This window comes from Crassostrea angulata, chromosome 7 (assembly GCF_025612915.1).
Source record: "Crassostrea angulata isolate pt1a10 chromosome 7, ASM2561291v2, whole genome shotgun sequence".
Taxonomy (NCBI): domain Eukaryota; kingdom Metazoa; phylum Mollusca; class Bivalvia; order Ostreida; family Ostreidae; genus Magallana; species Magallana angulata.
In genome coordinates, this window is record NC_069117.1 from 24,182,469 (window position 1) to 24,197,584 (window position 15,116).

The 15,116-nt window shown below is 34.0% G+C and overlaps 1 protein-coding gene across 1 annotated transcript in view; it reads right to left on the reverse strand.

The window, feature by feature from the left end:
• Window positions 1-2,898: 2,898 nt before the first annotated feature.
• The window catches only part of LOC128192586 (serine/threonine-protein kinase SIK2-like), a 15,383-nt gene continuing 3,165 nt past the window's right edge, over window positions 2,899-15,116 (reverse strand). Inside the window, exons 2-8 of the mRNA XM_052865376.1 lie at window positions 14,814-14,930; window positions 11,836-11,899; window positions 11,474-11,589; window positions 8,989-9,159; window positions 8,549-8,672; window positions 7,583-7,803; window positions 2,899-7,437 (exon numbers count right to left, since the gene is read on the reverse strand). Coding sequence (XP_052721336.1) covers window positions 5,407-7,437; window positions 7,583-7,803; window positions 8,549-8,672; window positions 8,989-9,159; window positions 11,474-11,589; window positions 11,836-11,899; window positions 14,814-14,930 — 2,844 coding nt within the window. The 3' untranslated portion in view covers window positions 2,899-5,406. The remainder of the gene's footprint in view (window positions 7,438-7,582; window positions 7,804-8,548; window positions 8,673-8,988; window positions 9,160-11,473; window positions 11,590-11,835; window positions 11,900-14,813; window positions 14,931-15,116) is intronic.

The window sequence follows — 15,116 nt, forward strand, 5'->3', positions numbered from 1 at the left end:
TTCAATGAAATGATAGAATATCAGAATGTCTATCAGCTTATACTACTAAATTGGAATAAATATTTATACTAAAATTGATATTGCTAAGCCCGCATTTCCTCTAATTTTCTTCAATTTTGAAGAAATTTTGATTATTTTTTTATGCTTCCAATAATAAAATATTTCTGATTTTTATGTGTTATGAAGGCTTTATACAAAGATATAAATTGACAGAAAATCTAATATACTGACCTTTTAATCAGAGAGAAAAACTGATTTTTGTGATTTTTTTCACAAAAATCAATGTTTAGTATGAGCACTTTAAAAAGCTTATAAAAATATAATTTGATAGGCAAACCATATTTTGAAAACATATTCTGAAACACAAGTATCATATCATTAGTTCACATCAGTAAAACAAATCCAACATTAATGTTATTGTTTTTAAAATGCTAAAACAGACTCATTAATCTGCAGCAATTCTGAATTGCGAAACGTGATATTTTCCTACGCCAATATTACGCCAAAAATATAGTCCTTGTTAGATTCTAAACATTGATTCCTTTTTCTATGCCAAGATGTATGATAGTAAAAAAGAAAGAAAATTATACTATTTTTATTTCCTTTCATCTTGATTTAATGAACAATTAATCAAATTTAATATGAGCTGTATTTTTTAGAATTTTATTTTGCTTTAAAAACCTGCTAGTATGCTAAGTCTGGATGTAACTTAAACTTTTATGATAAATAAGGTTGGAAAAAATCATTAATTTTTGTCAGAGGAAAGATACCTCTTCTAAGGAACATATTGGAAATCAATTTTTGAACAGGACGACAGTAATTCAATTTCGCTCCAATTAAGGCTCCTTAACGGCCCTTTTCACAAAAATTTGGCAAAAAGAAATCTATAAACCATGATATTTTTACCATTGAAGAAGAAAATGATTATTTCGTTAAAAAAATTTTCTTCATGAAAATTGCAGCTCATATTGCTTGAAACATTGAGTCCCATTAGTTATTTTAGTAATTTGACAGCATTGTAATTCTCAAGAAAGTTAAAATTTTAAAAAAATATTCATATATAAACTTATGAAACCATTTTTGGGCACAAGAACTTGTCAAGGGGTTCCAGTCAGACCATTTGCTGGGATACAATAGGAAGCAATATCATAAATCATAGCATACGGGTTCTAGAGAAAAAAAAATCAGATTTTTGCATATTGACCTATACTATACGAGTTACACTGCTCTTTCAAAATGGTGCAAGTGTTAGCAAATCTGTGGGTGCAACGATTTAAATACGGTATATTGGTAATTTGCATGCATAATATGTGTACGAAACGGTAAACACTTTAATAACACAAGAACGATAACTTTACATTTGTTGAACAACATGGGATAAGTTGCGAGTTGTGTTCCATGAGATATGAGATATCTGAAAGATTAAATAAAAGTTGTTAGCACAGTTCTAACAAAGATTAAAATAATTCAACTTGAATAATTGTCAAAATTTTTAAGGTCTCCGGGAGCATATTTAACAAATCTGAAATGGAAAAGGCAACCCCCCCCCCCCATTTGGAGCCTTTTTTTCAGACAGTTATTCGAATACTAGTATATGAATTAATTGTAAATAACATCATACTTCCTCGGGAGTGGTCGCATAAACTTTAAATAAATAACACTAGCTTTTCTCGGAACTGGTCGCATGCGTAAATGTAAATTTAAAAATTCCTAAAAAATCATCAATATGCCTCAACGAGATTACAAAGAGGCAATGTACAAGTTTTACTGACTTCTGAATTTAATTTCATTTTTAAGTTCTTTACAAAAATATACCATCTACAAAATCAATCAGCATACGCATTTCTTGCCATACCTAAGTTTCTTTATATTGTCTTGTTAAGATTTTAATGCCATGTCTTGATTCATGTGCGGATCAATTTTGGTTTTTTTACGATGGGGGGGGGGGGTGTCCAAGAGAATTTCTTGATAATTTTACCAAGTTTGACCCCCCCCTCCCCCCCACCACCACCACCACACACACACCTCTCGATGGTCGGATGTGTTTTACACATGTATGTTTTAAAGGCCTTCCATACACTGCTCAATTAATTTCATGATACGTTTGCACTGTAATAATATACGATATAAAAAAGATTAATGAAATGTATAGCCAAATTCAAATTTGTAGTCAAATTCAAACAATCTAGGCTCAGTCTGATATAAAGTAACTGGATAATTTCTTTTTCACGTTTGATAACCAAGTGACTTAATCGTCGGCGGTGAACATTTTTCCAGCGAAAAAAAAGGTTTTATTGTTCATATACATCTCGTACATGAAACATGTATGTACACCTTATTTCATAAATCTTTAAAATATGACCCCAAAAAAATTTCTTTTCATGACTCAAACTTATTTTACGCTATATATTTTTCTTCGCTAATTGTTGGGAAGAGTTTGAAATACGGAAAAGCCTAATTTGGCCTTCTGAACTACAATGAACTTATATTTCATTTTGTTCAACCTAAGGAAAAACAAATTTACTTTCCAATGTGTTTACGACATTATAACGTTATTTATATTATTGTCAATAGTAATGTCTTCCCCATCTGTCGCCAACAGAAACACCGCTCACACATGTTGTCGCATGGCTATTCTTGTTTTTATTCCATTTTCAGCGCTAATTTGAATTATTCGGAGACATTTACCAGGAAATACTGAAGCAAATGGTTGCCATGTCCAACTAACGATTTCCTTTTTCACGATCGTGTCAGAAACATGCGCCGTTTTTCTGATCTACGTCATTAGCAGTTTCCAAATATAGGATGGAAAATCTGAAAGTGAATTTTTGTCTGCAAATCCACAAACGTCCATGTCAGTGCCACATCAGGTTAAAATTCGAAACACAGAAAACTGAGTGTTTAAATTATTGATAACAGTTTATTGACTCTGATAAAGTTATCTATACATACATACAATAACAAGTTCATGAAATAACTAACAGTGTTTGTGCCCTTTGGGCGACCATATGTATAGGGTAAAATGCATCATACTAATAATCATCGAGCAAAACATGCTGTTTACAAAGCATCAAGATCGTTTGGGTCTCTCCTAAAGTGTCCATCAATATTGATATTACCATCAATATTAAAAAATGTTATGTCTGGAAACAGTCGAAGACCAAAACATTGAAGAAGCCTCTACTTCATAACACAAGAAGTTGAGAGCTTCAGAAGAAGACAAAGATTGATAATTTTTATCAATTACGATTTAGAATACAAGAAACATTTAATCTCTTTCCAATTTCTTTTTAAGAACTCACTCCATTTACTTTTAGAATTCTCTCCATTTTGTTTAGAAGTTTTCATCCATACCAAATTTTATTGTCTGGGTTTCATTTACTCCAATAATTATAAAATCAAATATCAATAAAAAATCTCCCAAATCTTTTTGTTCCCTAAGAATACCTTTTTCATAAATTTACAACTGATATTTAACAAACCAAAAGTACAGATGTCTGCTATAATATGCCCATTTTGTGTTGATATGACATAAAAAGGTCGTTTATTTTTAAACTTGTGCACAACATCCTAAGGCTTGCTGCACACATCAAATATTTATCAATAATGAAAAATACATAAATCGCTTGATACGCTATTGTTAGAAAAAAAGTGGACTGTCCAGATGTAAAATGAGAATGAGGTGTGTAATGACATTTGAACAATCTACTTAGCACCACAACACATAGCACTGCTTTCAAACAGCCAGAGTAAAACATTGCTCATTTATACCTCTCTCTCTCTCTCTCTCTCTCTCTCTGTACAACTTATCACTAACAAAATGATCAGAAAATATATATACACATATACATTTACCACATCAGAAAAATTCCCCCATTTGGCAAGTTCATTCTTTGATTTATGTACAAATCATTGAGTTATTTTTTGTGTATTTTGTATGATTTATAATCAAAATGTGTCAGTAGAACAAATACCCCCCCCCCTCCACCAACATAGGGCTCGGTGTAAAAATTCATCATAGCTAAAAACTGTTGAAAGCACAATTTAAATATCTAGATTCCTTTTCAATTGTTAGAAGTTCCTCAAGTTATTTTTTTTTTTTAAAGTAAAGTTATTTATGAAGAACACTGGTTCATCTGAAACTCTATATAAACCAAGACAGCTGCACGCAGTTTATAAAATGACAGTCTGTTTAAATACAACACTCGATCTCCAATGAGAGAGAATTTGAACTCAATCACAATAAAATAATAAAGCTAGTGTTTCTATGTAAAAATTTTCTTACCGAAAAAAATGCGAAATTCTTCAAAAAAGAAAAATAAACCTCTGTTGTCATTGAACAACTGCTTGAAAAAAATACCTGGGATTATGTCATTATAAATTGCACCCATAATCAATATCACGTTAGCAGCTTCATCGTTTACATAAATTCAAATAAAAGAACCCCATTAAAAAAAAAATAAAACTAGGTTCAAGATCTAATGACAATTTAGAATCAGTACATATATTATGCATTCCAAGGTAAGACTGTGAAGATTTAATTTTACTCCCTATTGATGAAGGGGTTGAAAAAGAATTTTCAAGAATTTTTTTTTTTTATCATAATTTTTTGATATATTTTTTTCTTTAAAAAAGTCGACCAAAAGTGGTAAACATTTGATCCCTTACCAATAAAAGTTTTTTTTTAGCCAGTACGGATAAAATACAAAAAGAAAAATAACTATGATTACTCTTTAGACTGCAACATACTCAAATCACAAAATCTCGGCCTGGTTTCATAACACAATGGTTTCTCCAACACTCTCATAATATGGGGAAATTGTGATGCATAGAGAAAAACTCATTAAATATAGTAAAACAACTTAAAATGGTCACTTTTTAGTGAAAGACATGACTAAAACACATATATACAAGTGCAAATGCAAAACAGAAACAAACTTCCTTTGCCTGAAAGACATAACTTTTCAATCAATCAGCACATTGTAACATGCGTGCATGAAAACAAAAAGATTATTGAACTGATAACAACTTTCAATAACACTTTTGCAATGCCTTGTCTCAGGGCCAATACAGACATACATATTTGCTGAGGAAAAAGTTAACAACCCTACAACATCAATAATTCAACTTGTTACAATAACATCAGATTTCAACTATGTATATGTATGGTAATTGACCTAAAATGAAAATAAAATTATTTTCAGCGGAAAAGTAAGATCATAAGCCGTGTTATTAAATAATTCAATATGTAAAGCCCAAAATTATATCAAACGAAACAGAAACAAAATTACTCATATTTCAGAACAAAACCCATGTTATAAACAGAACAAAAAGCGAAAACGTAAACAGATCTACTGTAACAAAGAGAATCTGAGAATCACAAAGGGTCTACAGAAGGTGCCTCCATCAAAAGAAGTCCATTTCTTCCTCTGCTACGGCAGGACACAGTTTCTCGGGCTGCACCACTGTTTGGTTATTCACATAGTTCTCGTGGTAATCACAGTTCTGTGTGTCCGTTGATGGAGCAGACTCGTTCTCATCGCTCTCTTGGAAGCACCCGGTCTGAGCTTCCGTGGTTGGTGTCAACTCACAAAGTTCATTTTCCTGGTCCAATTCGTTCATTTCTGGCATGTTTCTCATCTGTTTTTGTTTCTGCTGCAGCTGTTGAATTGCAATTTGCTGTTGTAGAATCAACAAATCCATTCCTCGTGGGATAAAAGCATTCTTCCTGCCTGGAGTGGTCTGGACTGGGGTTTCCGATTGTGTCGTCACCTGAGTAAAGGTGACAGGTGCCCCGGTAAAGTTGATTAGATGCTGGTTGTTTGAGAGTTGGCCAATGTCATAAGGTAGATTCTTGTTTCCCTCTTCTAGATAAGGTGGCATCACTGGCTGTTGCTGTGCTAACTTATAAGAGACTTTTCGTATCACGGGTGGCCGGCCACCCATGGGATTAATCTCATCACCTTGACCATTGATTCGTTGTTGGTTTCCTAAGTTGGCACCCATGCCAAAATGATTTCCAAACACGGTCTGACAGTTCTGATCAGGCAGCATTTGAATATTTGGACTAGGGTAGGGCTGATATGAAGTTTGATCAATCTGAAGCTTCTGAAACTGTTGGTTAAGAGGACAGTGTTTCTGTTGCCAACTCTGTCTCTTCTGCTGAAGATTCCTTTGAAGTAGTGCTTGTTGCAGTGGTTTATTGATGTATTCAAAAGAATTTGGATCAATGGCAACCTCCTCATGACTAGATACACGATCCATTGCCCTTTCCACCTGCATGCTTTGTTTCAGAGCTAACAGTTTATGAGGCTGAATGTCAAAGTTTTCTGATGGTAAACTCATCCGTTTTAAAAATGGTCGAGGTCTAGGTTTTTGATTTTGCTCATCGGTTGGCCACTGACGCCCACTTGATTCCATGTATGCCGCATGTTGCTGTTGAGAAAGTTGAACTTGTTCGGGAGTCATATTGGGTGAAAACATTTGTTGCAAAGTGACATGCTCCTTGCGTAATTCGGTCATACCCGGAAAGTCTTTTAACCTCTGACGGAAGGCAATGACGCCTTGAGTGACCAAACCATCTGACGCTCTGCGTCCCTCCCTGAAATTCACTGGTGATCTCGTCTGACTCCGATCCCTGGCAGGGTCTTCTTCACTTTCTGATTCTGGGTTTGCTTGTCCCATGGAGTAATTAGCACCTGCTGATGATGTAAATGTATTGGATATGGACGAAAATGATGGACTGTCGACACCGGAGAAATTAAGTTGTGAGGATGTTAAAACACAAGAGGAAAAGTCCGGCTCTAGGCTAGAATCAAAACTGGTAAAAGGGGAGGCAGTGTTTATAGAAGAAGAACTATTATTTGTGTTCTTATTCAACTGAGAAATGTCACCAAAAGCACAACTAGGAATCAATCCTATGCCGTAACCGTCCCTGACGAATTGAACATTATTTTTACCACAAGTACTACTACAGTCACTCTCAGAGTCAGTCATGTCCGCTTCCACACCCTCGTCAATGGAGGTTGTAATCATGTGAAGGTTATTTGAGGTTACAGGGGGTTTAACACAGGGGCTGGGTACAACATCAGTGAGGCACCCTGTAACACCAGTAGGCACCTGAACGTCACTGTCGTTAAAAAACTGATATAGATTACTAGAATTAGCACTGGTACTTGTCACACAGTCTGTTGTATGGCTGAACATTGAATTGCCTTGTTTAATGTTAACTAATGCTGTGCGTTGCTGCTGCCCCTGAACTGGGGTTGCTTGACTAGAGTTCATGTGCATCATTGCCTGATCGGCGATAGTACTTGGGCGTCTTTTACGAATATCGATCCTATTCTCGGGAGGAAAACTGCTGCGATGTTGTCGTAATCTTTCCACTAGAAGATAGTATATAGCTGTGTAGTGATCATATGCATCCTTTTTTAGGGCCTACAAAAAGAGAAAATAAGTACTCTCAATCATGTTTTAACAAACATTGCAAAAGCTATTTCACTGCTGATACCTTCAAGATCACTTTAAAAATTCAAGTTAGTTATAGTTTGTTTATTACTGAAATCTAGAAGAGTTTTAATACCTCTACTGTTTTATTTCGATCAATCTTCATTCCTTGCATGAGCCGAAGTATCTGTTCATTATATTCTCCCATTTTGGCATTTTGACCAATCACAGGGCTGGGTGGGGCCTGTTTTGGGGCACCACCATCCTGCTGCATCCAAGGGTGTTTTTTGATCATGTTGATGGTGTACCTTTTGGAAGGGTCCAATACCAACATCTTTCTTATTAACTTTTCACATGCTGCAATAAAAAAAAATAATGAACATTATCTAAAAGGAAATTTTCTTCATTTGATTTAATAGAAACTATTGGCTTTTTTATCAGCTTTTAATCTAAGAGTGATAATTATATTTGGAGAAAGTACGCATAACAACACTTTTGTCAATATTTTTGGTTTTGGGAGGCGGAAAAGTACCATAGGATAGCTGGAGAATTCATAATACTTTTACTGGCTTTAGCCTGTTCTTATCTTCATTGCCATAGGTAAATGAATTTTTTTGTCATATACTCTGATTTCTGTAACAAACTTGAAAAATCTCTGTACTCTCCAAAAAGTTCCTACATAGTGCTTATCTTTACAGCTCTGCTAATAGTTCTTAATGTATCACTGACTATATATCACCCACACATCAGCTTAGACAGGCTTTATAAAAACTCTGTGTTTAATGGACTAAGCCTTCTTAGGCTCAGACTCTGGCGTTTTACTAATTATTCATATCCATCTGCTTACGCAACTTGATGCTTCAACCATTATAAGATGGTGAGTCTTAATCCGATCTTAAAAGCTCAAATCCTCCCCAGGTATTAACACGTAATTATCTGTCGCTAAAAGTTTGGAATAGCAGTTTCAAACATCAGAAAAATATGTTTATATAGATTTTATGACTTTTAGCTTAATGTAGGGTCTGATTTTTACTAGGTTGTTTTTCTTTTGCAATGAAAGAGCTAGTTAGGATGGAGATAATGGATTTTAAATGAATGGTACCTTCTGACATAAAGAAAGGTATTCTAAATCTGCCCTGTAGCACTCGGTCTCTCAGCATCTGAAGGTTTGTCCCATCAAAAGGCAGGGCACCACATACTAAGACATACAGCACCACGCCCAAGCTCTGAAATATACCATACATTTGTCAGATATTTACTTACCATACTCCATTTTATAGCATTTATTATTACATAATATCAAAAACATGCTTGCTGTGTTTTCATAAAAAGTACAACTATAAGAAGTTGTTCTGGGCAATCTTTATTGTGAAATTTGATACATGTATTAATCATAAACATGTAAATCATTCCTGACAAAGATTTTCATGCTATTACACAAACTTGGTATTCAGATTTTCATGTTAGATCTTTCATGGTAGATTAAAATCATTCTGCATGATAAAAAATGTTTCCTCCAATGTAACTGAAATTGATCCTTACCCAGATGTCAATTTGAGGTCCAAGATACTTTTTGCCTTCAAACACTTCTGGAGCTGCATAGGGGGGACTGCCACAGAAGGTAGCTAGGTGCTCGTTTGTCTTGAAGAAGTTTCCAAACCCAAAGTCAGCTATTTTAATGTTCATGTTGGAATCTAGAAGCAGATTCTCTGCCTGAAATTATATACAAAGACATGCATTAACCGAAAATCTATGCAGTACCATTGAGAATAATATATTTGATTGATTTGCTACAGGGTATTTATCTTGTAGATATTGCATTTATCAGTTTCGATACCATATGATATAAATTTCATGATCTTTATATATTCAGACACAAAAATAAAGACTTTATAAAAATATGCCCATGCACAAAAGTAATTGTGTATGAGGAAAAAAGACAATACAGAACAAATCAATCAGGGAAGATGTAACATGAACTCAAAACACATATTCTTATCATTAATAGTTTTATTAACATGCATATAGGAAGAATATTGTGAAGAGATCCCGCGTTGTAATCATTATTTCCTTAAAAATTTGCCGTGTAATGTTCTAAATGACATTAATGGGTAATATTTAAACTTCATGTAAGCCAGTATCTTATACACAAAGACATATTCCAAAGTTAAATATCATTCTCATTTTAATAACAATGTTCTTACGTCCCCCTTTGTAATCAATAATATTCATGAATGCATAACTTTAAGTGCATGCAAACTAAGAGCAGCAGCTTGAAAGAAGCTCCATCAAATTGTTTCCTTGAATTCTTTATATATTATTCCTGTATTAATGTCCGTAATACCATCATAACTGTTTACTTCATGATGAAATGTATTTTTAAAAAAAACATTGTGCTCTTTTTGTTCGTGATCTGATGCAAAATTCTCCTGAGTCATAGTTAAATCAATTGAATAAATCATTCCTCCATTCAGAACTACACAACCCCTCAGTAAGCACTGTCTAAAAATAAACATTAATCATAAGATACACCAAATAAAAATTTCACTTAGCCAGCTAGGTTTAATGCAAGATAATTTCCAACACAATCTCTCTCACTCTCTCTCTCTCTCTCTCTCTCTCTCTTATTCCAAGAAATTATTTTGATTGCAGATGAGAAAAAAACCTGACTGGTTAGATTTTCAATATAGAGCTGATGTACATTGATATTTTGGTTTAGCATGTTCTAACCACCTTTCACAGTTCAAAGGCAAGAAAACATTTCCCAATCGACTAGATCAAAATGTGAAGTAATTAATTATATCTCTGCTGGTGTATATATTGGCTGATTATGAATTTGCCTTGACGTAGATTTCTTGCGGTTTTGAAATCACTGTGTGTGAGGAAGTCCTTTCTTTTGCACCAGAATGAGGGACTAGTTCTTTTACGTCACAGTGTAAATACTTTAAATGCATTTAAATCAGTCTGCGGGAGGTAGTCAAGAATTTGACCCATATCTGAAAATATTAATCAGTCAATATTCCCTGCCTAGCATTTAACAATCTTAAGGACACACTAGTTGGTATTCATCTGATGAAAAGAAAAAAAAAACCTGGCTTGCACTTGGAAATCTGTATTATGTATACATTTAAAGGGTTTTTAAAAAATCAATGACTGCAGCAAAAGCAGGAAGCTCTTTGGTGTATATGAGGTCCCAAACTCAAATTTAAAAAATCTATCTCTTGTGAACCAGCCAGGTAACAAGCTGTCTGTCAGATAAAGAGACCTACTCCTCTAGGTGCTAGAACAATGACCTGATGTCTTGTTCAGATTTTCTCTGCTCTGTATGTGATTCTCCCCTGGCAAGGCCTCCTTCAAGAGTATGTTTATGATCCTAAGAAGGTTAGCTTTTACGTCAGAGAAGGGGTTTGCGGCAATTAAACAAATGTGTACCTTTTATAAACAGTGTAATCAATTTTCCTCCTGTTTTTATTATTTGGTATTTGTTCTATGCAGGATTAAACTGTAGAAGCTTGCATTACTTTGGTTAAAAGGAAACAAATCGAAGTCTGTGCACAATGATTTACCAATGATTATTAATGGGTTATTGGAGAAGAGGGTGTCTTAGTCATGAACCGTGTGTTTAAAACCATAATCTTCTTATTTCAAAATGCTGCATAATTAATGTCACATTTTACATAATCAGTTTTGGCAAAATGTCTTTTTAAGTGTGTATTTGCATGCTGCACAGAAGAAAAGAAGCTTACATTTTTCTCTCTCCTAACTATCATAATCATGCAGGGGCTTCTATCACCTATTGCATAATTAATAACTTTACAACAGCAAAAACAAATCTTGTTGTGCAGTACAATATTTTCTACAAGCCCACATCAATCAACAAAAGCACATCGACAACAAGGTCTGACAACAGTATTGCAAACTATATCTGTTTCACATAGAAGACTTCACAAGTGATCAAACAAAGCAGGCCAATGGGACCTGTAGTACAGCAGACGGACTCACAGTGTTATAGATGTCAGAAGGTTACCTTCAGGTCTCTATGAACAACATGATGGGTGTGACAGTACTCCACAGCTAACAAGATCTGCCAAAACTTCTTCCTGGCTTCGGGTTCTGTCATTCGTCCATGTGTACGTATGTAATCTGACAGACAAACAGACAAAATTAGCTGGCATTCATGTCTGGGAAGTAATGACTCTCATTGGAACGCTTGAGTGTGATGTTAAAACCATTCTTTATATTCAATTCTTGCACTATCAGTATTGGTACTTCATAATTATTTATTTTTTTTTTTAAACTGCATATCAAGCTCTATGTAAGACAGAATACTAAACAATAGATGAATTTAATATATATCAGTTACTTTTCATAAACAATAGAAATAAGTACCGAATATTTCCCCATTAGGTGCATATTCTGACACAAGGTACAGCATGTTCTTGGTTTCCATCACCTACAAAACCAAATTGTAATGCTTCAGAACAGATTTATAGAAAGTCAGAGTAATGAGAAATCTGCCTGGAAATACTCTAAAGATACATGACAATTAAACTGCATCATTGAAAATAAACGTCTTTATAAATATACATGTACATTGCAATGTAGAATCACTTTGTAGTTTGATTAAAATTTTGGTTTTAGTACTAAATCTGTACTTACATATATATGACAAACATTTTAATTGCTCCAACAATTATAAAGTGATAGTATTTTTTTTTTTTTGGCATCAACATCTGCGTGACACTGCAGGGTTGTCTCTAAGACCCGGGAGTCGGGGAATTCCCCCGCCTATGGTACCTTAATTACCCGGCTATTTTTGCATTTTAAACATAATGTAGCAATAAGCAAGACCCTCAGACCCCCATTCTACTTTTTCATTTCCTCTTTTAGATACACCCCTGCACTGTGACATTGATCAATGTACTTATTTCAGTCTCTCTTCATATATCAACCCTTATATTTTACATTCAAACATATTAGGCCTGCCCTCCTCTAATTTAATATCTACCATCTCTAAAATAATGGTGCCTTCTACAGAAAATCAATATCAAAATAGACTACTGGTACAAAACATGGATATGAAACCCCCTGCTTTATTTTCATTTTTTATCTTATCTAAACTCAAAACATAAATTACACAATAGAATCACGAAAACGCAATTTCCTAAATAGATCAATCGAAAATCGCACAGCAACTTTCCAGGAATATCTTGTAATGAAGATAATAAACTTTAAAATGGATGACGTTGTTATGAATGACTTTCAGCATATTAATGACGAATTAGGAAGACAATCTGTGTCGCGAGGATGGAGACCGTGTCATCAGACAAAGAAAAATTACGAATCGGTCATGTGAAAAAGGTCGGTGATCTGGAAAGGTCAAATGCCTTAAAGAAACCAATCTGTCATAGCCATTTGTCAGGTATCTGATAGTAAGATTGTACAATGTACTTCAAGAGAGTTAGCTTGAACACAAAACACCTGCTCCAAGTATTTACCAAACAGTGACAGAATGTTTAGATTTCATATTCTGGTCCTACGTGTAACAACATTGATAATTTGATTTGTCAACAAGCTTCTCCTTATAACACAAATCCAGGTGTACATATCAAAACTTGAAAATTTGACTTAAGTCTTAAAATAAGTTTTTAATAGCCCCTTACACTGAACAAATACTTGTTGAAAAATTAAGGTTGAAAATAGAGTTCCTTTAAAATGTATCAATATCTTTTTAATTGATAAAAATATTACTCCTCTTTCCCACTTTCACAACGTCATTACCGGTAGTTCATTTTTTGATCTGCATGTACAGGTGAATGCAATATTTTGCCTGACAGAGACATCACAATATATATACTCCATCTGCTTTGTCTACAGACAATACTTATCATCCCCGGGCTTGAAGGAAACTCTCACCACAAACATGTACACGAAGCTAATTATCATTCCAAAATTTTAATTAATGCAAACATATTACGTCAATTATAATGGGACACCTTTCATTCATTCATTTTCTTTGTTTCCAGTCTGATCATTGTAGTACTGCATGCAAAGCAAAGGTTTATATTAACCCAATACCAATGAAATGAGCTTCAGAGCTTTTCTGAATAACTAATGTAATAGGAAAAACTGGTGCAAATGCCAGATGATAAGTTTATTCATCATGTTCAATAAGTGTACTAAAATTGACTGAGTAATAAATTTTATTGGTACCACCATACAGGATAGATAGGTCTGTTTGTATAGCCCCTTGCACACCTTTGAAGTGAGAATAAATAAACGTCATAGACAAACTGAGATCCTGCTGGGTAATCTATACTTGCTTCACTGTTAGCAATCCAACATTTCCTTGATTAAGGAAAAAACCCTCCCACACTAGTTAGGGAACAAAAGTCTAAACATAACACACATACAAAAAAAAAATCAATTCCTATCTTATATTAGCATTTATGCAGGATTAGATAGAGATTCAAAAGAGATTTTATATTTGCTTTTAACTATTCAACAAAAAAGAAAAAAAAATTCAAAATGGTATTTCCACCAATATATCAATATTAGACAGGATTTGCCAGCATTGCATGACCTTGCATCACTATTGGACACAGCATATCTCTATTCTTACGTCTTTATAAATTATGATAATCTATTGGATTACGTGTGAATGGTTTGTAGACATTAGATCACCTGCCACTGGTTGTACCTCGCCATGTCCTGTTTTGCAATGTGCCAATGCACATGTAGGTGAATTCAACGAATTGTCATTTTATTTCTACCTGAAGTAAAACCTTTGTCCTGGTTTGTTATTAATTAAACTTTAAAAAAAGAAGAATATTTTCCTTTTTCCTTTAACTACCAATAGCTAGAGATGACATTTCATAGAAAGACCACATCAAAAGGACAATTCTTATGGTTGATTAAAATACTTGATTTTAAGGCTGACACTCAGCCTGTTAATATAATCTAAAAAGTCTTTTTTCTGTTCTTCACTCTCTGAATAAAAATATAGAAATTTTAATAAAAGAAACTTTACTTGGATATATATATGGGTGATTGCACTGATTTACAAGTTATAGCATTAAAGATTTGCCAAATTTTCATGAAAAATATTAAGAAAGATTTTATAGGTAGAGTTTAGCGAACAATTTTATCACAGCAAAAACTTCTTAAATTAAGGATTATTTAGCATTTCACCTTTTCACTATTGAGCCAAAATTGATGGTTAATTTTTGTACAAAAACTTGAAGACTACAACAAATTTTTTTACATAAAAATTCTTCCCAAATTTAGGACTAAGAGTTATCGAACCTGGCTGAGGGGCAGACCACATTAAGTATGCAGGGATCCAATTGTCACGTTTTATTTTTTACCTGGTAGAGTTTTACAATGTTAGGGTGGCTCAGCAACTTCATGATGTTCACTTCCCTGTAAATCTTCTTCAGATTGTTCTCATCTAGATGTGTCTTGTCTATAATCTTTATGGCAACCTAGAAAAAATGTGAGAAATAGCTGATGATGGTGGGTGTATAATAGGCCTTGCTAAAAGTTAACGAGGTGAGGACTTGGAATCTCCTTAGCCTGCTCAGACTGCCCACATAAATGATATAATGAGATATTAGATGCTAATCACAATGTGTCGTCATTGCGCAAACCTGCAGAAGCTCTTCTATGCA